Source organism: Coffea eugenioides, chromosome 1 (genome assembly GCF_003713205.1).
Source record: "Coffea eugenioides isolate CCC68of chromosome 1, Ceug_1.0, whole genome shotgun sequence".
NCBI lineage: Eukaryota > Viridiplantae > Streptophyta > Magnoliopsida > Gentianales > Rubiaceae > Coffea > Coffea eugenioides.
The window spans coordinates 37,060,957-37,083,396 of record NC_040035.1 but is presented as its reverse complement, the minus strand read 5'-3'; the positions used below and the strand labels follow the sequence as shown (position 1 = coordinate 37,083,396).

Here is a 22,440-nt window from a genome sequence, read left to right as displayed (position 1 = left end):
TCCAGATACCAAATATAAGTAGATATCAACAATTAACACAATATTTGGCAGAGATAAAAGGGAAAATTAATAATAAAATTACTAACAAATGATACCCTATCAGAAAACTTCTTTCCTCTCTACATGTACCTCCTCATTTTTCTTCATTGGATACAATATCATTAAAGTCTCCAGCTACAACCCATCTTTCCCCCCACAGACTTTTCCTTTTTTCTATGACCTTCCACTGTTGTTTCCTAACCCGATGGTCACAACTAGCATAAATTCCTACAAACCACCAATCAGAATTAGCCTCCGTATCCTCCACATGCGCCTATGGTGAAGGCAGTCATCAGTACCTGAACAATTTTCACTTCTTCCTTCCATAGAAGAGCCAAGCCTCATGCCTTGTTCATGGCTTCAAAAACAGCCATCTCATCAAATCTTAAAATGTTCTTCACTTTTTCCATGTATGTTGTCCTATTTTTGGTCTCACTTAAAAACACCATGCCTGGAGAGAAGAGGTTATTTACCTCTCTCAGCTGGGGAATTGTCAAGGGACTCCCCACTCCTTGACAATCCACACTTGAACCCTCATTTGCACTTTGGGGTCCAACTAGGCATGGACCCTTCTCCCTCACAACCATTCTTCTCAGAACCTCCAGCAACTTCAATCTTATATTTTTTCAAGTCGTGCACATCAGCCCCAGCGTTCTCCATAACCTCATCCATTTCATTACTTTTTCTTTTCCCTTGGTTTTTCAGATCCCTCAAGTTGATGCATATTTCTTTAAGAGCCTGTCTTCTTTTACTTGGTGACCACAGAGGCTTTTGAATCCTTTTGTTCTGTTTTTTTACTACCTCTTGCTTCCTACTTGTACTATCCTCATCAACCTGCATTAGTATAGCCTCCGAGTGTCCCTCCTCAGGACCTGGCTTCAAGACCTGCTGGCCTCCCTTCTCCTCCTGAATATGATCAAGCTCGCTACCCATAATCATATATTTCCTCTATCCTGTTCCTTTCTAGCATTCACATCAGCATGCATATTTGGTTCCCCTCCAGAGGATGGTTTTAGAGCTCCAGATTCCGCAATTCCCACCAAGTTTGGAGAGAATACTATATTTGTAGATGGTTTAGGCAAAGCCTCTGTCGGAGTGGTTGTTTGGTCCACTTGCTGCGTTACTGCAATTCGTGTCTCATCCAAACCTCCGGAAACATCACTGCCCGCAGTCTCCCCCCTCTCCTTCTCTACCCAATCCCTATTCTGGTAACTACAGTGACGTCTTTGGGGGTTAAAAATTACTCCTGTTTGTTTTTTCTGGGGAGACATCTTCCCATTTGCATTCCCTGCCCTCATCCAATTTCCATATTGGTTATCCTTTTTCCCTTCAATCCCACTCAAAGACGTTCCATATGATCTCTCGCTGTGTCCTATTCTTCCACAGCTATAGCAAAAATCCGGACATCTCTCATACTTAAAGTGTACCCATTTAACTCTCCCTGCCACCTTAATTGTTGTCCCTTTCAGAAGAGGTTGTTCAATATCCACCAGAACAGCTATCTTCAGGTGCCTCCCTTCTTTTCCCCCTGTTTGTGCTATAATGACATCCCTAACCTGATTAAAAACGGATCCTATCTTTTTGCCAACGTCCTTTGAAATCCAGTGAACTGGGAGGTTCCAGACTTGCACCCAGAGTGGAGCAAGTTTAAAGGCTTTTTCATCATCCTCTATTCCTCCATACCACCTGTTGACCACCATTAATTGATTATCCAAAATCCAAGGACCTCCCTTAGCGATTCTATCCCTATCACTTTCCTTAGACAAAATGAATTGGAACAGGTTCGGCCCGAGCTCCACCACAGTCAAATCCTTTGGGTACCCCCAAGCTGCTATAACAAAATTCTTAACTCCCGTATAGTTAGCTACCTTCTCACCCACAATCTTCCCTATCAAGCTGCTTTGGCATTCCTTTAAACCTGAGGATAGCTCCTCTCTCCCCACATCTGTTATCTGCAACTCCTTGCTCGATAATCTGAAGCTTTGCAAAATCTCAACAATATCCTCAGCCATGGAACTTAACCCGGCGTAATGCTGGTATACCTCTCACCCCCCACACCAATGATCTCAAAGAAAATCGAGAAAACCACAAAGGAAAATTGAAAAAATATGCTTTTCTCTAGGTAAATGGCAAATTGGTAGGCAACAAAAACAAAAATAAAAAAACAGAGCACAATGCACCTACTTCTAATGCACCTACACTACAAAACAAGGTAAGATGAGAAAATGGCAGTTAGCTTACTTGTCTGCTGTGGTAGCCACACTGATTGTTCTCCAATTTAGTTTTCATTATCAACATTGTTACTGCATCTAGCAAACGTAATGATGAATTAAAGGAGGCTCAAACAATTGAAGTTGCTACTAAGATTGCTAATGGTGAACTTGAAATTGGAAGGGGGCTTAATCAAATTGGCACTTTAAAACGAGCTGGAGATACTCGTTGGGGTTCTCATTTGGATTCTATTTCTAGTTTATTGAAAATGTTCAATGCTACTTGTGTGGTTTTAAGTAACATTGCAGCAAATGGAGGAGATGCAAATTTTGCTTTGAATCAGTTGTTATCCTTTGAGTTTGTTTTCACTTTGCATCTTATGAAAGACATTATGGAAATTACTCATCTTCTTTGTATAGCATTGCAACGTAAATCTCAAGATATTTTGAATGTAATGCATCTTGTCTCAAGCACAACAAAACTACGGAAGAATTTTCGAGATTCGGGATGGGATGATTTCTTGGTGAAAGTTAAATTATTTTGTGAGCAACATCAAATTGATATCCCGGATATGAATGCTCAATATATTGCAAGACGTGGTAGATCTCGAAGTCATCATGATGAGATTAGTGTGGAGCATTATTATCGAGTGGATATATTTCTTGCAACAATTGATTATCAATTGCAAGAGTTACATAGCAGGTTTAATGATCATACCGTGGAATTGTTTGTTTTGAGCACTGCTTTAGATCCTAGAAATGGATTTAGGCTGTTCAAGATTGATGATATTTGTAAACTTGCAGAGAAGTTCTATCCGAATGATTTTATGGAGCAAGAACCAGTACGTCTAAGAATAGAACTTCAACATTTTGAGCTCGACATTCCAAATCATCCTGAATTGCAAGAATTATCTGGTATTCATGAGTTATGTCAAGGCTTGGTGAAGACAAGAAAATCAGTGATATCTCCTCTTATTGACAGATTGATTAGACTTGTTCTTTTTTTTTTTTTTTTTTTTTGCATCGAAAGAACAATTCATGGCTTGGAATTTTCATTAAAAAGATTAAATGACCTTTTATCAACAATATCATATTCCACACATACAATACCACTTTTTGACCTATGAGTTTCTCGTTGCTAAACTGATATTTTAAATTGAGAATCCTGCCATTGCTGGAATAAATAAACAAGATAGGTTTTTTTTTTTTTTTTTTTTATTCATGGAAAATATAACAAAATATTCCTCTTACATAATTCTCATTTTTCTAATTGAAGGTATCCCTATTCTGTCCAAACGGATTGCCCCACGAGCCAACCTTGGGAATGTACTGAAGGTGTCATAAATCTCAATTTGTTTATCTACATGAGATATACCCACATTAGATAAAGCATCAGCAACTGTGTTAGCCTCCCGATAGCAGTGCGTGAATCTAGGTGGATCATCTAATAACTGCCAAATCTGGTTGACGTATCTTCGAATTTTCCACGGACATTGAGTACCACGTTGAATGATCCCAATTAAAACCAATGAATCTGATTGTACACATATGTTTCCAAAACCGTTATGTATACAGATCTGAAGACCAATAAGAAGGGCACAAGCCTCTGCACGGAGACATGTAGTTTCTCCCAGATATGCCGAAAAACCAATCATTGGTAATCCAGTGGAATCCCGGAGTATGCCCCCACCTCCACCTATTCCTGGATTACCCTTAGCACATCCATCCGTGTTAAGAGTATACCTCCCTGTCTCTTTGGTTTTCCAGCGGATACCTTGATATACAACTGTACCCCCAGGTGCGTTTGACCAATCATACAATTGACAAAAATATTGTAGTCTTATCAGTTGTTTAAAATGTATTCCTACCATGGATTGGACTTCTGAGAAGATGGCTTGGCGAATGGCCGATGATTGCATCTGGACACCCTCAAACATTGCTTTGTTCCTTGCCTTCCAAATCTGCCAGCAAATTACACTAGGAAGAATACGACAAATAAGCCTTCGTAACTCAGAATCCTGTGAATACAACCACCAATCTACTATGCGTGCTCGTAGAAAAGATCCTGAGAATTTTATTCCACATAACCCTCCAAAATAATTCCAAAGTAATGACGCAATGTGTCCATTGGAGAATAAATGCTCAATAGACTCCTCAGAAGCCTCAGTGCAGCAAAAGCACTTTGACGGCAAATGGAAACCAAATTTACGAAGCTTATCCGGTGTCGGTATTCTTCTCAGAAGAAGTCTCATCACGAAAAATGAAACTTTCAAAGGTATCCGAGGCTGCCAAATGGAAGCAAATACCATAGACGTGGGTCGGGCCTGCCTAATGTCCCCAAAAGCCGATTGTAGAGAGAAATTTCCAGTTGTTGTGGGCATCCAAATGACTTCAGCTATACTTCCTTCTTCTGGGGCCATTTGTTCTGAAATGGAATAAGCAATTTCCTTTGGCAATGTATGGTATAGAAGGTTCAAATCCCAATGGCCGTTGCTTACGAAGTTTCGGAACGTCAAATTTGGGATAACCGGAACCTTTAGAAACAATGCACCACTCCCCAACCAGTTATCGTACCAAAAATGACACGCCCCATATTTGGCCACCCATAATATTGAGAGTTCCACTTGTCGGCTCACATTGATCATCCTTCGCCAAATTGCCGAATCCGTTGGCCTGAGTACTTATTCTTTCTGTATCAATTGCAACTACAGAGCGGGCATTTTCAATTATGAAAATAATCAAAACAAAGCTCCGAAACAAGATGGAAGATAATTTCTTGAATGATTGTCTAACTGTGTATATAGAAAAGGAAGTCGTTGAAAATTTAGCAGTGATTCAATCATAGATGACTTTTGTTATGGCTGTATTGCATTCTTATGAATAGACATACCTTTATAATTAAATTTAATATTTGATATTTTTAGATGTCATATATTTAAATAGAAGAAAATTATTTTGAACATAATATATTAAGATAATTTTATTAGGAAAAAATGTTGGCCCCCCCCCAAAAAAAAATCCTGGCCCCGTCACTGATTATATTTAATTAAAAGCTTAATGGTACTATCAAACATTAGTTTTTTTTTTACAAGGAATAGTCATAATTCTGTAAAATCTGATTGCATTTGAAACTGTATAGGCCCATAAAGCTATAAGCCAACAAACTTTTTTTAGGAAATTCACTGATATCAAATAGCTTTTAGAAATTAGGCGAGTGTAAAACTGAAAAGCATTTGAAAAAAATGGTATAAATAGTTAAAAGAATAGTGGAAGGAAAATTATTTCTATAGTGTGAAAAAATAAACTTGGAATTGCAAAAAGTTAGAAGGAAATCCCCTAGATATTTAGGGCTTCAAAACTTCATATTCGTGTTTGAAATAATGGTAGAATGGGTATGTGATTTATCATTTATATATACTCGAAGCTTGCTTATAATCATTGCGACAAATTGTACGCATTAAAAGTTAATTCTTGATCATCAGCAAAATTCAATAACAATGTCTTCGTACACTGTTAGGAATATATGGATTTGAATGTAAATTGAGTATTTGTTTTCTTTCATTATCATCTATAGATATCACAAATGAATATGTTAACTTAGCATTTTGATACATCAAGATCAGATCTTAATTACTCAAGTCGTTACTGGCCTGTGTGGAAGGAATCTCAAGTCTATTGGCTTGGGAGGTTTTCACTTTCTAATAATAATAGACCTGTACAATTCCACAAAGCAATGCATTTATGAGTCAACTAATGACTAGAATACTAAAGTTGATTGATTTCGTATTTTGCGGGTAATCCTTATAAATGAAGAATAAGTTACCCGTTGCCAAGGTCAGAGTTCAAATTTCAATTCTAACAAATAAGTGAATATTTTCCTCACTATATATAGGTTGTTATTCCCATCCTTTTGTGAGTTATTGTTGAATTATTTGTGATGATGTTCCAAGTGTAGATCGTTTGTATTGTCCCAGTGGATTTCGATTGTAATCATGTGTACCCTTATTGAAACAAAAATAATAATAATAATAATAATGTATGCAATAAGGAAAGGCAAAGGAGGAAAAAATTGGAAGTAATTGTCATATACATTTTTTTTATAAAAGTGTGTATGTTGACCAAAATTTTAATATCTTCTACAGATATCACAAAATAAATGTTAAATTAGCTGGTTTTGATATGTCATGATCAACACTTAATTGGTCAAGTCGTTCTTCTTCTTTTTTTTTAACTATCAATTTTGGAGTCCACGAATTGAAGTCGTCTGTGAAATTTTGTTACTAATTAACTGGCCCGAAAACTGCTAGGTTTTCAATGTTAGCATTGGGTCTAACGACGCGAGCATCCGAGTACTTACTGCATGCATGTAATTTTTTCTTGCAAGGGTTTACAATACTTGGAGCTTTGACCAAAAAAAAAAAATTTTTTTTTTGTTTGAGCAAATGACAACTTTTATTGATCATCATCATCGGAAGATATCTGTCGTAAATATTAGGATACACTAACCAGGAAGTTTACACCAGGCCGTGACGAGGCTTTGGAGTTCGTTGCGATTTCATTGTGAAGCAGTTGGAGAAATTTGTTACTACTTCAAAATTTAAGCTAAAATTCTACTTGTCACTATTGTCAAATTACTATAAATTATGACCGGTGAAAATGAACTCTCGAGTCAGCCCCTCTCTCTCTCTCTCTCTCTCTCTCTCTCTCTCTCTATCTCTCTCTCTCTCATTTGTATATGTGTGTGTGTGTATATATATATATACACACACACACACTCACTACCAACTACCAAATACATGTGTAATACATTTGTATATGTATGAATTTATATTCTTGGTAGTTGGTGCATGCATGGTATATTAACTAGCACCCGAATGGACTTAAACAATTGGCATAACCGACATTTAGTACGAGGTATCCATCAATCAAGAACAACGCTTGCTGAAAGATGAGAAGATATAGCATCCGGAAACTGTTAGACGGGAGGAACTCGGTCTTATAATTGTTTGAGGCGTTTTTTTTTTTTTTGGTATTAAAAGGGACTATATATTGAAAAAAACCTTGAGTTATATGGAGGAAAGGCGTTTGAGGACAAAAAGAAATGCCTCTTGAACTAAAATTATGTATGACTTCTCTTCTCTACACGTCTAATTTCAACTCTTTTTTTCCCTCTCTTCTATAAGTTCCATCTTGACTTGAGTTCTGAGTGCTTGTTCTTGATTAATTTTTGGTTACTTTTTCCGTAGTTATTGTTCTTGAATATATTCTTCTTGTTAGCCGCAATTGGTGGTAATATGAAAACCAAGTGATAGTGCATTCTCTTTCGATATTTGTTCATGAAAAAACAAGAAAGTTTGTCGCCTAATAATGGTAACAACGAAAAGAAAGATTATATGAATATATGGCCATTTACAATCCATATTAAAGTCGTACTTTCGTCTAGTAGTTTTGGGGTCTAGGGTTGAAGAGGTCCGAAAAATTATTGATAGGGGGAAACACCACGAGAGAATCTATCAAAGATTCCAATAGTTTTGGGGTCCAGGATTGAAGAGGTCTGAAGAATTATTCATAGGGGAAAGAGCCCAATATGTAAGTTAGAAACCCAACTCTAACCCAAAACCTTAAACCATTAGGTCTCGGACCCTTACTTATATATTAATCGTTCTTTCTCTATTTTTACTCAATGCAATCCCACCTTATCACCTAAGATCAACTCTTCTTCCAAATATGGACCCACTCTTCTTCAACATCCAAACTGGATTTTTGGACCTCCCTTGGCTCCATCTCAAACCAATATGTAAGTTAGGAACCCAATTTGATAGGGGGAAATATCACGAGAGAGTCTACCAAAGAGTCCAATACGTAAGTTAGGAATCCAAGTCTGACCCAAAAACTTAAACCATTAGGTCTCGGGCTCTTACTTACATATTAATCGCTCTTTCTCTATCTTTCGGACCAATGTGGGACTAATCCTTTACTCATAAATCTAACAAATTATGAGTCAATTGACTTGGGAGGTTTCGTTTAATAAACCAGTAGAATTCCACGAACGATACTTTAAAAGCTTATAAATTCACCTAGTAATGAAATCAAATACATACCACCAACCTGTGAATCAATTTTGCATTGGAAGTTTTAGAAGTGAGAAGAAAATGAAGCTATTTTGTTTCTTCATTTTATTATCCATGATGAATTTATGTGATGCCTCAAGCAAGAAGACTCAGGTCAGGAAAACGTTGAGCAGTTCAAAGAAGATCCCTGTCAAGTCCATCAAGGTTATTCCTTCTTCGCTCACTTTAATATTCATGGTGCCTGTGTTCATGTTCTTGTGTACATCTACGTACTTGTTTTTCTATGTCTTGTTCTAATTTCTTACATAACAAATTGAAATATTTAAGTGCGCTGTCCACATTTTTAGGACTCACTGATAAGTTGTATTTTTGCGATTAATTCTATGATTATTTTCCTCTTTTATTATACCAAATATTGCGTTAATTGATGGATTCTACTTATATTTGGTTAATGGTGCTAAATTGTAGGAAAAAGAGCAAAACGTGACAAAAAGGGGCAATCTTCCAATTAATTTGATGGTGGCACGTTCGGGATCGATTTCCAAGTTCGATTCAAACTCTGGGCAGCTTTAGAGGAAGATTTGGAAGACTTGAATTCTAATTACTAGTCTTATTGTTGAATTAGGAAACTTGAAATACTTTCTTTTGTGGTTTATTTTGCTATTTAGGAAACTAGTTCTATTAGGTAGTATTTTTCCATTAGGAAACTAAAGAAGAGAAAGAGCCGGATCCCGCGTGATAAAGACTTCAGCTAGCAACAAATTCGGATCTTCTTTTGACGGCAGAAATAAAAGAGGACAATTGCTTTGTTCTTATTACTTTTGAATTCCGGGGCTAGTTGGCCGATTTTGGCTGGGAACAATCTTGTAAACTTCAAATAGCTCTTTTGCACAGCTGGTTCTCCATTAATGGAGAACTAGCTTCTCAATTCTAGTCAAGGGGACAACTGAAGATATGGTTCAACAATTACTGTGAGATCTAATTTATTTTAATTGTTTCCTCCATTTATTGGTATTCATATGTTTCCTGCTTTTAACTGTTATAGCTCTTGTGTATGATTGATTAGTGCGCAATAATTAATTATTCACATAGGCTATTTTGCTAAATAGGGATAATTGAATCCGTAATTGTTCGTTATCTTTATCTCAGTAGCAGCTGGCGTAATTGGGTTTATGTCAGGGGAGCATACGATCTAACTTAAATAAACCCTCGTAGCGTGTTTATTGGTTAGGATTGGGCCTTTCTAATTATTAATGCAATCTGGAAATTAAATCCTACGGTCGTACCTAGGGTTGTTTTTGGGTTAGAGAAATAGCTAACGGTCGTACCTTAGCTATCGATAAATTACGGAAGGGTTGGTTGTTTAGCGCGTGCGAGACAACTATAACCAATCTATTAGTAAATGTTGGAATTACCTCTGAATCAATGATCAGTGCCTGAACCATTTCTGAAGTATACCCTTGGATAGAGTTTCTCTTAGTTATTTCTCTTAATCAATCATTTCCTGCAGTTAATTTATTTAGTTAGCATTTAATCCAAAACCCCCCATACTTTGGACTCTAGAAGAAACGAATTATCTCCAGTCCCTGTGGATTCGACCCTACTCACCGCTATATTTTGCATTGGAAGTTTTAGAAGTGAGAAGAAAATGAAGCTATTTTGTTTCTTCATTTTATTATCCATGATGAATTTATGTGATGCCTCAAGCAAGAAGACTCAGGTCAGGAAAACGTTGAGCAGTTCAAAGAAGATCCCTGTCAAGTCCATCAAGGTTATTCCTTCTTCGCTCACTTTAATATTCATGGTGCCTGTGTTCATGTTCTTGTGTACATCTACGTACTTGTTTTTCTATGTCTTGTTCTAATTTCTTACATAACAAATTGAAATATTTAAGTGCGCTGTCCACATTTTTAGGACTCACTGATAAGTTGTATTTTTGCGATTAATTCTATGATTATTTTCCTCTTTTATTATACCAAATATTGCGTTAATTGATGGATTCTACTTATATTTGGTTAATGGTGCTAAATTGTAGGAAAAAGAGCAAAACGTGACAAAAAGGGGCAATCTTCCAATTAATTTGATGGTGGCACGTTCGGGATCGATTTCCAAGTTCGATTCAAACTCTGGGCAGCTTTAGAGGAAGATTTGGAAGACTTGAATTCTAATTACTAGTCTTATTGTTGAATTAGGAAACTTGAAATACTTTCTTTTGTGGTTTATTTTGCTATTTAGGAAACTAGTTCTATTAGGTAGTATTTTTCCATTAGGAAACTAAAGAAGAGAAAGAGCCGGATCCCGCGTGATAAAGACTTCAGCTAGCAACAAATTCGGATCTTTTTTTGACGGCAGAAATAAAAGAGGACAATTGCTTTGTTCTTATGACTTTTTCTTTGGCTAGTTGGCCGATTTGGCCAGGAACAATTTTGTAAGGTTCGAATAGCTCTTTCGCATGGTTGTTCTCCATTAATGGAGGACTAACCTCTTAATTCTAGTGAAGGGGACAACTGAAGACTTGGTTCAATAATTACTGTGAGATCTAATTTATTTTAATTGTTTCCTCCATTTATTGGTATTCATATGTTTCCTGCTTTTAACTGTTATAGCTCTTGTGTATGATTGATTAGTGCGCAATAATTAATTATTCATACAGGCTATTTTGCTAAATAGAGGTAATTGAATCCGTAATTGTTCGTTATCTCTATCCCAGTAGCAACTGGCGTAATTGGGTTTATGTCAGGGAAACATACGATCTAATTTAAACAAACCCTCGTAGCGTGTTTGTTAATTAGGATTGGGCCTTTCTAATTATTAATGCAAACCAGAAATTAAATCCTACGGTCGTACCTAGGGTTGTTTTTGGGTTAGGGAAATAGTTAACGGTCGTACCTTAGCTATCGATAAATTACGGAAGGGTTGGTTGTTTAGCGCGTGCGAGACAACTATAACCAATCTATTAGTAAATGTTGGAATTACCTCTGAATCAATGATCAGTGCCTGAACCATTTCTGAAGTATACCCTTGGATAGAGTTTCTCTTAGTTATTTCTCTTAATCAATCATTTCCTGCAGTTAATTTATTTAGTTAGCATTTAATCCAAAACCCCCCATACTTTGGACTCTAGAAGAAACGAATTATCTCCAGTTCCTGTGGATTCGACCCTACTCACCGCTATATACAAAATCTGTATTTTTCTTGAGTAGGTATTTATTATTGCACAGGTTCGGCACCTGTCAATTTTTGGCGCCGTTGCCGGGGACTGGTGCCAGATTAATTTGTTTCTTTTTGAGTTCATCTTGTTTTTATTTTTATTTATTTATTTTTCTCTTATTTTTTTTATTATATAGTTTATGGCTTCTAACACTCCGTATTTTGGTGATATACTGGATTTTGTTTTCGGGGAAGGCAATGAGACTGATTGTTTTTCTAAGTTTGCATATTTAGAGGCAATAAACTCTATTAAAAAAAGAATGGCTGCTGCAACCTGTAAAATTTGTTATGCCAGAGATCATTCAACCGGTATGTGCCCCGAATATCAAGATAATCTGAATGTCTCAATCAATAATTATGGAGATTTTTCACCCTGGTCTCAAACGTGGTATAACTCTAATCCAAACGGGTATGATCAAGGATGGTGGGATAACTCCAGTTATGATTATACAACAGGGCCAATGAATTTTCAGCAGCCAATGAATTTTCAGCAGTATGAGTCTCAAGAACCATCATCCATGTCAGGTATGTCTCTTGAAGAAATAGTTGAATTAATAGCTACTAACATATATCAAATTCAACAGGAGGTACATCAAGTTCAACAGGAGACACAAAGGATGAGTAAAGAGATGAAAGAAGCAAGGCGTGAATGGGCATTTAAAACGAGCAAATTGATTTCTCCAGTTTATGAAGAATTGCCCTCACCGACTATTATCGACCATGAGGAAGATGAGAGTGCAATTATTCTGACAAATGACATGGTACTGCAAGAGTCTCAAGAAGAAGAATCTAAAGATGCAGTTGAAGAGCAGAAATTGAGACCCCAACATCAAATGGTTCAAGTGAATGAATCCAGTGAACAATCTACAAATGCGGTGACATCTCCTCCATTCCTTGATCAATATTTTCCTGACTCTTATTCTTTAATTCCTGTTAGTGAGATTGATTTTATTATACCAGACGATTTTGAATTTCATGCCAGGAATAAGTTAAGAGTCATGATGGCAAAATATTTCGAACCAATAAGTGCTCGTGATGGAGGAGTGGGTGAAGATTTAAGATCATCACTTGTTTGTTTGGCGCCATCTACTATCCCATGGAAGACTGTAGCTCGTGTGCTCAAGAATTACTTTATTTACGAGGGCTATCAGGATTACATAGAAGATGAAGCACTGAAGCGAGCTACACGATTTTATCCTCCATGAATAAATATGGCAATGTCTAGCCAAAGACATTAAAGAAAGGCGCTGCTTGGGAGGCAACCCAAGACTCTTTATTTTAGTTTTCTTATGCTTTTTGGAATTTTTGTTAAGTGTTAGTTGCATTTAGTGATTTGTTGCTTTTGTGGCAGGAAGCTAACAGTTAGACGTGCCCTCGCCAGGTGGTCACGCCTGAGGGGAAGAAATTTTCGTGCAGGTTCTGCGGACTCTATAGCAGTTAGACGCGCCCACGCCAGGTGGTCACGCTTGAGGGAAAGGAATTTTCATTCAGGATCTGCGGACTCTATAGCAGTTAGACGTGCCCACGCCTAGGCCAGAGGCTCCTTATTCTAAAAAAAAAAAAAAAAAAAAAAGAGAAAATTTTTTTTTTACAAAAGCAATTTCAATTTTTGGAGAATTTCGGTAAGACTAGTTAAAAAAAAAACATTTTATTTTCTTTTTCTTCTTTTCTTCTTTCTTTTCTTTTCTTTCTTTCTTTCTTCTTTTTTTCTTTCTTCCTTCTTCCCCGCTGCTTTCCCTTTCCCCCTGTCCTTTTCTACTTCAGCCGCAGCCTCCATGCTCCATGCCATCAGATCGCACGCCATCAGCTCGCGGCCAAGCCGCGTCTCTCCTCCACTCTCACCTTCCAGGAGCGCCACCCCCTCAGCTTAGCTCGCCGCACCCCACCCACGGCCTGCTCCATCATCGTGCGCCTCCTCCAGCTTCGTCCGCCGCACGCCGCGGCTCCCTTCCCCATCACGCGCAGCTCCTCCTGAGCTCGCGCGCCTCCACCGCCACCAGGAGCTCGCTGCGCCTCTCTTCACTGACCAGCTGCGCCTCACCACCAGCTCTTCAGCCCTTCACCTGCGCGAGAAGCCGCCGCCTCAGCTCGCCACTCCGCCGCTGCCATCGCGACAGCCCACGAGCCCCGCCTATTTCTCCCTCTCTCTGCCGCACGTCACCTCAACCCCAGCTCATCCGCCTCACGTGCACCTCCTCCGTCGCGCCCCAGCTTCAACCCGCGCCGCCCTCCAGCCAGCTCCACCTCTGCACCTCCAAGCTCCACCGCCAGTCCACACAGCGCAAGCCACCTGTCAAATTTCTTTGACAGGTGGAGGTATTGAATTCTTCCCCAAATTAGTTTCACTCTCTGAAAGTTGTGGTTGAATTTCTTGATGGATAGACGAAGGTGATAATTTGGGCATTTTCTAGGGTAAATTTTGAACAGAGTTGGGTTTAATTGCTGACATAGTGGGGATATTTTCTGCTATTATTTGAATTTTTGGCCGGTTGATTAATTTTTCCCTGTGACTCACCAGTGGTACTGGTTGATTAATTTTAAAGTTTAAGTTCTTGCGGTTGTGTTACTGCCATTGAATTTAATTCTTTCCTGTCTGTGCACCAGTGGTACTGGTTGCAGTGTTGCTTTCCAGTTCTTAATCCTCTGTGCTGGACTGCCTATTCGATTCTTGAGTTTTGGTGCCTGAACTGTCTCTCGATTCTTACCATTAGTTGCTGGAATTGCTGGTTTCTTGGGTCATTTGCTAATTTTGGTGGGTTTAACTGGGTATTTAACTGTCCAATTGGAGACAGTTGTTGAGATTTTGGGTGGGTTTGTGTCCAATTGCTGAAATTTGTTGCGTTGTTTAGTCACTCGCACTGCTCCTAGTTGGTTCGAGTAAAACTGGTTGGACGTCCCTAGCCCGTGGAGTTTAACTGTTACATTGTTTGGGGTGATTTTCTGGTATTGATCGAATTGTTGGGCATTATTTGGGGGTTTTGGCTGCTTGAGACCTCTATTGCACCCTTAGTTGAGTAATTTTCTGGATTGGTTTGTTGAATTAGTATTGCCATTGGTTGACTCTAAGTACCTTGTTTGGGGAGTATTCAGTTTTGTGATTTCAATTGCTAAGCTCATTGGAGCACTTGCCGAGATTTTGAGTTGCATGATTTTTGCATTGACTAATATTCGGACCACCATTGCTTATTGTTTGTAATAGCTGCTTTGTTGAGATTTTCGCCTAGTCCTTAGGTGCCTGAAGTTTCCATTTTCTTGATTGGGGTGGCCGTTTATGTTGCTTCATTATCTGAGGGATGCACCAGTGGTACTGGTTGGGGTATTATAACTACATTTGCTGCCACTTGGTTCTAGTTGGTGGGCTACTTGATCGAAAACTGCCAAACATTTTGATTTAGTTGTAGTCCAAAATTTGAACTACTATTGCTGGTTTTGACGGTTTCGTGGCTCATTTGCTAATTTCGGTTGGTTGAGTGGTGTTTGGAGCCATTTGGACAGATTTTGGGTGGGCAAGTTTTGTCGCTCTCTGTTGATCTTTGGGAGGCATTTCTGACCGTATTCTACGTATTCAAATTGGTTGAATTCACTGCTTTGTCGAGGTTATTTTTGGTATCACTTGAGTTCTACTTTGCTGATTTCTGTCTTGCGTCCCTTGAAGTGCCTTTGGTTGGGTATTTTCTTCATTTGTTTGTTGAATTGGAAGGCTACTGTGCCACTTCCATTGCTTATTGCTGTTGGTGGCGTCTAATTGACTTGCTGGGAGTATTTTACCTTTTCATTTCAATTGCTAAATCTTTAGAGCATTTGTTGCGATTTTGGACTACATTGTTCCTGCATTTGACCCAATTGGAGCCACCAGTGAGTATTTGCTGGTTTGATGTTCTCTGTTGCACTCTAGTTCGCCTGGATCAAGACGCACGTCGAAGCTCTCCTTCCCTCTACAATCTTTCACTGCCGCGCACCACCGTAGCACCATTTTCACTCCACCGTTCCCACCTATTCCATAGCCGCCCGAGACCTTCCACCACGTATTCAGGGAAGTCCCGTTGCCCTTCGCCTTGCTATTACTGTTTATTTGTCACATTGAGGGCAATGTGTGATTTAGGTGTGGGGGAAGTAGTATATTGGCATTTTATTGAAAAGTGAAAGTGTAGGCATTTTTGTTGGAATTTTTGTTTGACTTTGTCGAATTTTGTCCAATTTTTGCCTATCTTTGTGCTTATTTGTGATTATTCCTGATAAACGATGGTTAGATGTCTCAAATTTTCCTATTGCTAAAATTTTACACTTTAAGGTGTTGAGTATGACATGGTTGATTTTAAGGGTATCTCTTTGGTGAATTTTTGAGGTTTTGTGACTTTTGCACTTTTTGGTTAACTTTTCTAAGTATTGTAAATATTTGTCTAGCATTTTTTGTGCAAATTGGTTCAGCTATTAATCTTAGTTCTCCATGTTTGAGAAATGAAGCGGGTTTGTGTGGTATTTAATTTTATTTTTGGTGCTTATTTATGAATAGTATTAGGCTATACTCCGCTAGTATCGTTGCCTAGTAACCGAGAGTCTTCACCACAAATGTCGACTTTCGCGTCAAAACGCGATGATAGCTATGAGTATGTGGTTTTTAAGCGATGATGGCTGAGTAACCGGGCTCCTTCATATGGCCAATGTCGGAGTTCGTGTCAAAACGCTTGAATGGCTAAAAACTAAGCGTTCCCCCTAAAAAAATATCATCATTCATGTGTGGGGATATTCTAAAAAAAAAAAAAAAAATGTGCTAATAGTGAAAAATATGGAAGTGTGTGAATGAGTTGTTAGCCCGCTGATTCATGAATTTTAATGTTGAGATTTTGCTTAATAGTCGAACCATTTGCTTATGGATGCTGGTTAAGTATTTTATATTCTTAGATTAGTTAGTCATAAATTGAAAGAGTCCTTGATCTTGAAAGCTAATTGGAGGGATATTCCTTGCAAATTGCCACTAATACTTGACATGTATTTTAATTGTATTTTGGCAATAGACGATTTGAGCAATACCCATTGTTTGAATTCGATTGCGTGATTTGTTGTTCTCATGCTTGAGGACAAGCATGGTTTAGGTGCGGGGGAAATTGATAAGTTGTATTTTTGCGATTAATTCTATGATTATTTTCCTCTTTTATTATACCAAATATTGCGTTAATTGATGGATTCTACTTATATTTGGTTAATGGTGCTAAATTGTAGGAAAAAGAGCAAAACGTGACAAAAAGGGGCAATCTTCCAATTAATTTGATGGTGGCACGTTCGGGATCGATTTCCAAGTTCGATTCAAACTCTGGGCAGCTTTTGAGGAAGATTTGGAAGACTTGAATTCTAATTACTAGTCTTATTGTTGAATTAGGAAACTTGAAATACTTTCTTTTGTGGTTTATTTTGCTATTTAGGAAACTAGTTCTATTAGGTAGTATTTTTCCATTAGGAAACTAAAGAAGAGAAAGAGCCGGATCCCGCGTGATAAAGACTTCAGCTAGCAACAAATTCGGATCTTCTTTTGACGGCAGAAATAAAAGAGGACAATTGCTTTGTTCTTATTACTTTTGAATTCCGGGGCTAGTTGGCCGATTTTGGCTGGGAACAATCTTGTAAACTTCAAATAGCTCTTTTGCACAGCTGGTTCTCCATTAATGGAGAACTAGCTTCTCAATTCTAGTCAAGGGGACAACTGAAGATATGGTTCAACAATTACTGTGAGATCTAATTTATTTTAATTGTTTCCTCCATTTATTGGTATTCATATGTTTCCTGCTTTTAACTGTTATAGCTCTTGTGTATGATTGATTAGTGCGCAATAATTAATTATTCACATAGGCTATTTTGCTAAATAGGGATAATTGAATCCGTAATTGTTCGTTATCTTTATCTCAGTAGCAGCTGGCGTAATTGGGTTTATGTCAGGGGAGCATACGATCTAACTTAAATAAACCCTCGTAGCGTGTTTATTGGTTAGGATTGGGCCTTTCTAATTATTAATGCAATCTGGAAATTAAATCCTACGGTCGTACCTAGGGTTGTTTTTGGGTTAGAGAAATAGCTAACGGTCGTACCTTAGCTATCGATAAATTACGGAAGGGTTGGTTGTTTAGCGCGTGCGAGACAACTATAACCAATCTATTAGTAAATGTTGGAATTACCTCTGAATCAATGATCAGTGCCTGAACCATTTCTGAAGTATACCCTTGGATAGAGTTTCTCTTAGTTATTTCTCTTAATCAATCATTTCCTGCAGTTAATTTATTTAGTTAGCATTTAATCCAAAACCCCCCATACTTTGGACTCTAGAAGAAACGAATTATCTCCAGTCCCTGTGGATTCGACCCTACTCACCGCTATATACAAAATCTGTATTTGTATATAGCGGTGAGTAGGGTCGAATCCACAGGGACTGGAGATAATTCGTTTCTTCTAGAGTCCAAAGTATGGGGGGTTTTGGATTAAATGCTAACTAAATAAATTAACTGCAGGAAATGATTGATTAAGAGAAATAACTAAGAGAAACTCTATCCAAGGGTATACTTCAGAAATGGTTCAGGCACTGATCATTGATTCAGAGGTAATTCCAACATTTACTAATAGATTGGTTATAGTTGTCTCGCACGCGCTAAACAACCAACCCTTCCGTAATTTATCGATAGCTAAGGTACGACCGTTAGCTATTTCTCTAACCCAAAAACAACCCTAGGTACGACCGTAGGATTTAATTTCCAGATTGCATTAATAATTAGAAAGGCCCAATCCTAACCAATAAACACGCTACGAGGGTTTATTTAAGTTAGATCGTATGCTCCCCTGACATAAACCCAATTACGCCAGCTGCTACTGAGATAAAGATAACGAACAATTACGGATTCAATTATCCCTATTTAGCAAAATAGCCTATGTGAATAATTAATTATTGCGCACTAATCAATCATACACAAGAGCTATAACAGTTAAAAGCAGGAAACATATGAATACCAATAAATGGAGGAAACAATTAAAATAAATTAGATCTCACAGTAATTGTTGAACCATATCTTCAGTTGTCCCCTTGACTAGAATTGAGAAGCTAGTTCTCCATTAATGGAGAACCAGCTGTGCAAAAGAGCTATTTGAAGTTTACAAGATTGTTCCCAGCCAAAATCGGCCAACTAGCCCCGGAATTCAAAAGTAATAAGAACAAAGCAATTGTCCTCTTTTATTTCTGCCGTCAAAAGAAGATCCGAATTTGTTGCTAGCTGAAGTCTTTATCACGCGGGATCCGGCTCTTTCTCTTCTTTAGTTTCCTAATGGAAAAATACTACCTAATAGAACTAGTTTCCTAAATAGCAAAATAAACCACAAAAGAAAGTATTTCAAGTTTCCTAATTCAACAATAAGACTAGTAATTAGAATTCAAGTCTTCCAAATCTTCCTCAAAAGCTGCCCAGAGTTTGAATCGAACTTGGAAATCGATCCCGAACGTGCCACCATCAAATTAATTGGAAGATTGCCCCTTTTTGTCACGTTTTGCTCTTTTTCCTACAATTTAGCACCATTAACCAAATATAAGTAGAATCCATCAATTAACGCAATATTTGGTATAATAAAAGAGGAAAATAATCATAGAATTAATCGCAAAAATACAACTTATCAATTTCCCCCGCACCTAAACCATGCTTGTCCTCAAGCATGAGAACAACAAATCACGCAATCGAATTCAAACAATGGGTATTGCTCAAATCGTCTATTGCCAAAATACAATTAAAATACATGTCAAGTATTAGTGGCAATTTGCAAGGAATATCCCTCCAATTAGCTTTCAAGATCAAGGACTCTTTCAATTTATGACTAACTAATCTAAGAATATAAAATACTTAACCAGCATCCATAAGCAAATGGTTCGACTATTAAGCAAAATCTCAACATTAAAATTCATGAATCAGCGGGCTAACAACTCATTCACACACTTCCATATTTTTCACTATTAGCACATTTTTTTTTTTTTTTTTAGAATATCCCCACACATGAATGATGATATTTTTTTAGGGGGAACGCTTAGTTTTTAGCCATTCAAGCGTTTTGACACGAACTCCGACATTGGCCATATGAAGGAGCCCGGTTACTCAGCCATCATCGCTTAAAAACCACATACTCATAGCTATCATCGCGTTTTGACGCGAAAGTCGACATTTGTGGTGAAGACTCTCGGTTACTAGGCAACGATACTAGCGGAGTATAGCCTAATACTATTCATAAATAAGCACCAAAAATAAAATTAAATACCACACAAACCCGCTTCATTTCTCAAACATGGAGAACTAAGATTAATAGCTGAACCAATTTGCACAAAAAATGCTAGACAAATATTTACAATACTTAGAAAAGTTAACCAAAAAGTGCAAAAGTCACAAAACCTCAAAAATTCACCAAAGAGATACCCTTAAAATCAACCATGTCATACTCAACACCTTAAAGTGTAAAATTTTAGCAATAGGAAAATTTGAGACATCTAACCATCGTTTATCAGGAATAATCACAAATAAGCACAAAGATAGGCAAAAATTGGACAAAATTCGACAAAGTCAAACAAAAATTCCAACAAAAATGCCTACACTTTCACTTTTCAATAAAATGCCAATATACTACTCACGTACATGACTAACTGATGCATGATTGTTTTAAATGGCAGAGCCCTGATGGTGATATTATTGATTGTATCAACATTTATCATCAACCAGCGTTTGATCATCCTTTGCTAAAAAATCATACCATTTTGGTGAGCCTTTCTATCCCACCCAAAAGCAAGACAAGGGAAAAATCTCTACAAGTAAAAATTTTATGTATTTTTTGCACGTTGCAGATGAGGCCTAGTTTGCAGCCTCGGAAAGGACCAATTGGTGGAGGTGAACTATTCCAATCCAATGCTCATGGCCAAGAGGATAAAAAACCAATTGCTCAGTTATGGCAGTTGGGTGGGAGATGCCCTGAAGGAACTATTCCTGTTAGAAGAAACCAGAAAGCAAAATATGCAAAGAAGAAGCACAGAAACTTTCCCCAGCTCGCTGACTTTTCCAATCACGAGGTACCATAAACAATTGGAAATTTGTTGTGTAACATAAACAATACGACTCTTCTAGAATTTTTTTTTAATGTGTTGATATGCACCGTTGTCGGAAGGATGACCTATTCCGTGTCACGTAGTCGTACACCATGCCATCAAAGGGTAGAACCACCGTCGTGCGTTTCACGACTCACTAGTTAGCCATGAGAACGATCATCGTACATTTCTTAACGTTGTCAGCGGAGTATCGTTGGTAGGCCGTTTTTTAGCGAAGGCAAGAGAGCTACTACGTGCGACGGCTGTGACAGAGTCACTCGAAACATCTACTCATACTATATTTTTGCTAGAATTTTGTAGCAACACACGCCTGCATGTTTACACAGGTTTAATACTTGGTGTCTGCTAATTTTCCTTTGGAGTATTATATATCAAAATTCCTTTAACAGGAAGGAAATTTTTGAGTTTGTTTAAATCTCTCACATTTTTAGCTTATTAATTTTATGGATTTCTCATTTCCTTTTTTCTTCAACTCTTTAGCATGCATATGCATATGTCCAAAGTAACAAGTATTTGGGAGCAAAGGCAACAATAAACCTTTGGCAACCCCAAGTTCAGGGCAGTGGTGAATTTAGCTTGGCTCAAATATGGGTTCTTGCAGGTGCTAATTCAGATCTGAACAGCGTTGAAGCTGGTTGGATGGTACTTCTTCCCTATAATAAATACATCTGGCCATGCATGTGTCTTGAACTTTATTGTCTACTTATTTCGTTTGTTAATATATACAATAGGTATTTCCAAGTCACTTTGGAGATAGCAACACAAGACTTTTCACTTACTGGACTGTAAGTCACAAAATATTATCAACCCTAATGCTAATATAATATGTTTGCCTGAATCTAAATTTTTATCATTATGTATGTATCAAAATTTGGTAATACTAACAGAGTGATGGTTATCAAAAAACTGGCTGCTACAACTTGGACTGCCCTGGCTTTGTTCATACCAGTAATTCAATTGCATTAGATGTTGCCCTTTCACCAGTTTCTACCTATCATGGTGCTCAACATGAAATCATCCTACAAATCTTTAAGGTAATGACAGCCAAAATTGATTAAGATCCCAGCATATTATGTACAACATAACCCTAATTTTTTTCTGGGATTTGAAAAACTCATAATATAGTGGTATAATTTTGTTTAGGACCCAAAGCAAAATGTGTGGTGGCTACAACACGGGAATGACGATGTAATTGGTTATTGGCCTGCTTCCTTATTTACAGACCTAGCAGACAGTGCTTCACTAATTGAATGGGGTGGAGAGATAATAAATAATGCTCAAGATGGGCAACACACCACAACTCAAATGGGCAGTGGCCATTTTGCCGAAGAAGGGTATAAAGGGGCAAGTTACTTCAAGAATCTTCAAGTAGTTGATCAATCCAACACCTTCGTCCCTCCTGGTGATATCACTACCGTAGCTGAGAAGCCGAATTGCTACAACATAGTATCTGGAAAGAGTGATGATGCCGGAGATTACTTTTACTTTGGTGGACCAGGAAGAAATCCTAATTGTCCATGACCAAAAGATGCAGAAATCTTGATATGCGAGAGGCAGAATCTTGTTATGCATTTGATCATCTAAATACAGAAATTGATTACATTTCTTTAGGCATTAAATCAAATTGTAGAAGGCAAACAATGCCAAAGCAATACTGTATGCCTGAATAAATAACCTTCTTATTCTCAAGCTCCTCCTTCTCTTTCCATGTCATTTACGCCTAAGACGTAAAATGAAACCAAATAGCGTCCATGATGAAATGATGGAGACTGGGGAAATGAGAGTTACCAATGGAGAA

The 22,440-nt window shown here is 37.8% G+C and overlaps 2 protein-coding genes across 2 annotated transcripts; both read left to right on the top strand.

Moving 5' to 3' along the window:
* The first annotated feature begins 2,213 nt into the window (after positions 1-2,213).
* On the top strand, positions 2,214-3,240 carry LOC113771656. Its single transcript, XM_027316230.1, has 3 exons — positions 2,214-2,251; positions 2,353-3,190; positions 3,232-3,240. The coding sequence occupies exons 1-3, from the start codon at positions 2,214-2,216 to the stop codon at positions 3,238-3,240; spliced, it is 885 nt and encodes a 294-aa protein (XP_027172031.1).
* A 6,764-nt stretch (positions 3,241-10,004) lies between these two features.
* On the top strand, positions 10,005-22,163 carry LOC113771638. Its single transcript, XM_027316211.1, has 7 exons — positions 10,005-10,091; positions 20,214-20,300; positions 20,385-20,606; positions 21,123-21,284; positions 21,374-21,427; positions 21,530-21,676; positions 21,786-22,163. Exons 1-7 carry the CDS (start codon positions 10,005-10,007, stop codon positions 22,161-22,163), a joined length of 1,137 nt encoding a protein of 378 aa, XP_027172012.1.
* Positions 22,164-22,440: the final 277 nt, after the last annotated feature.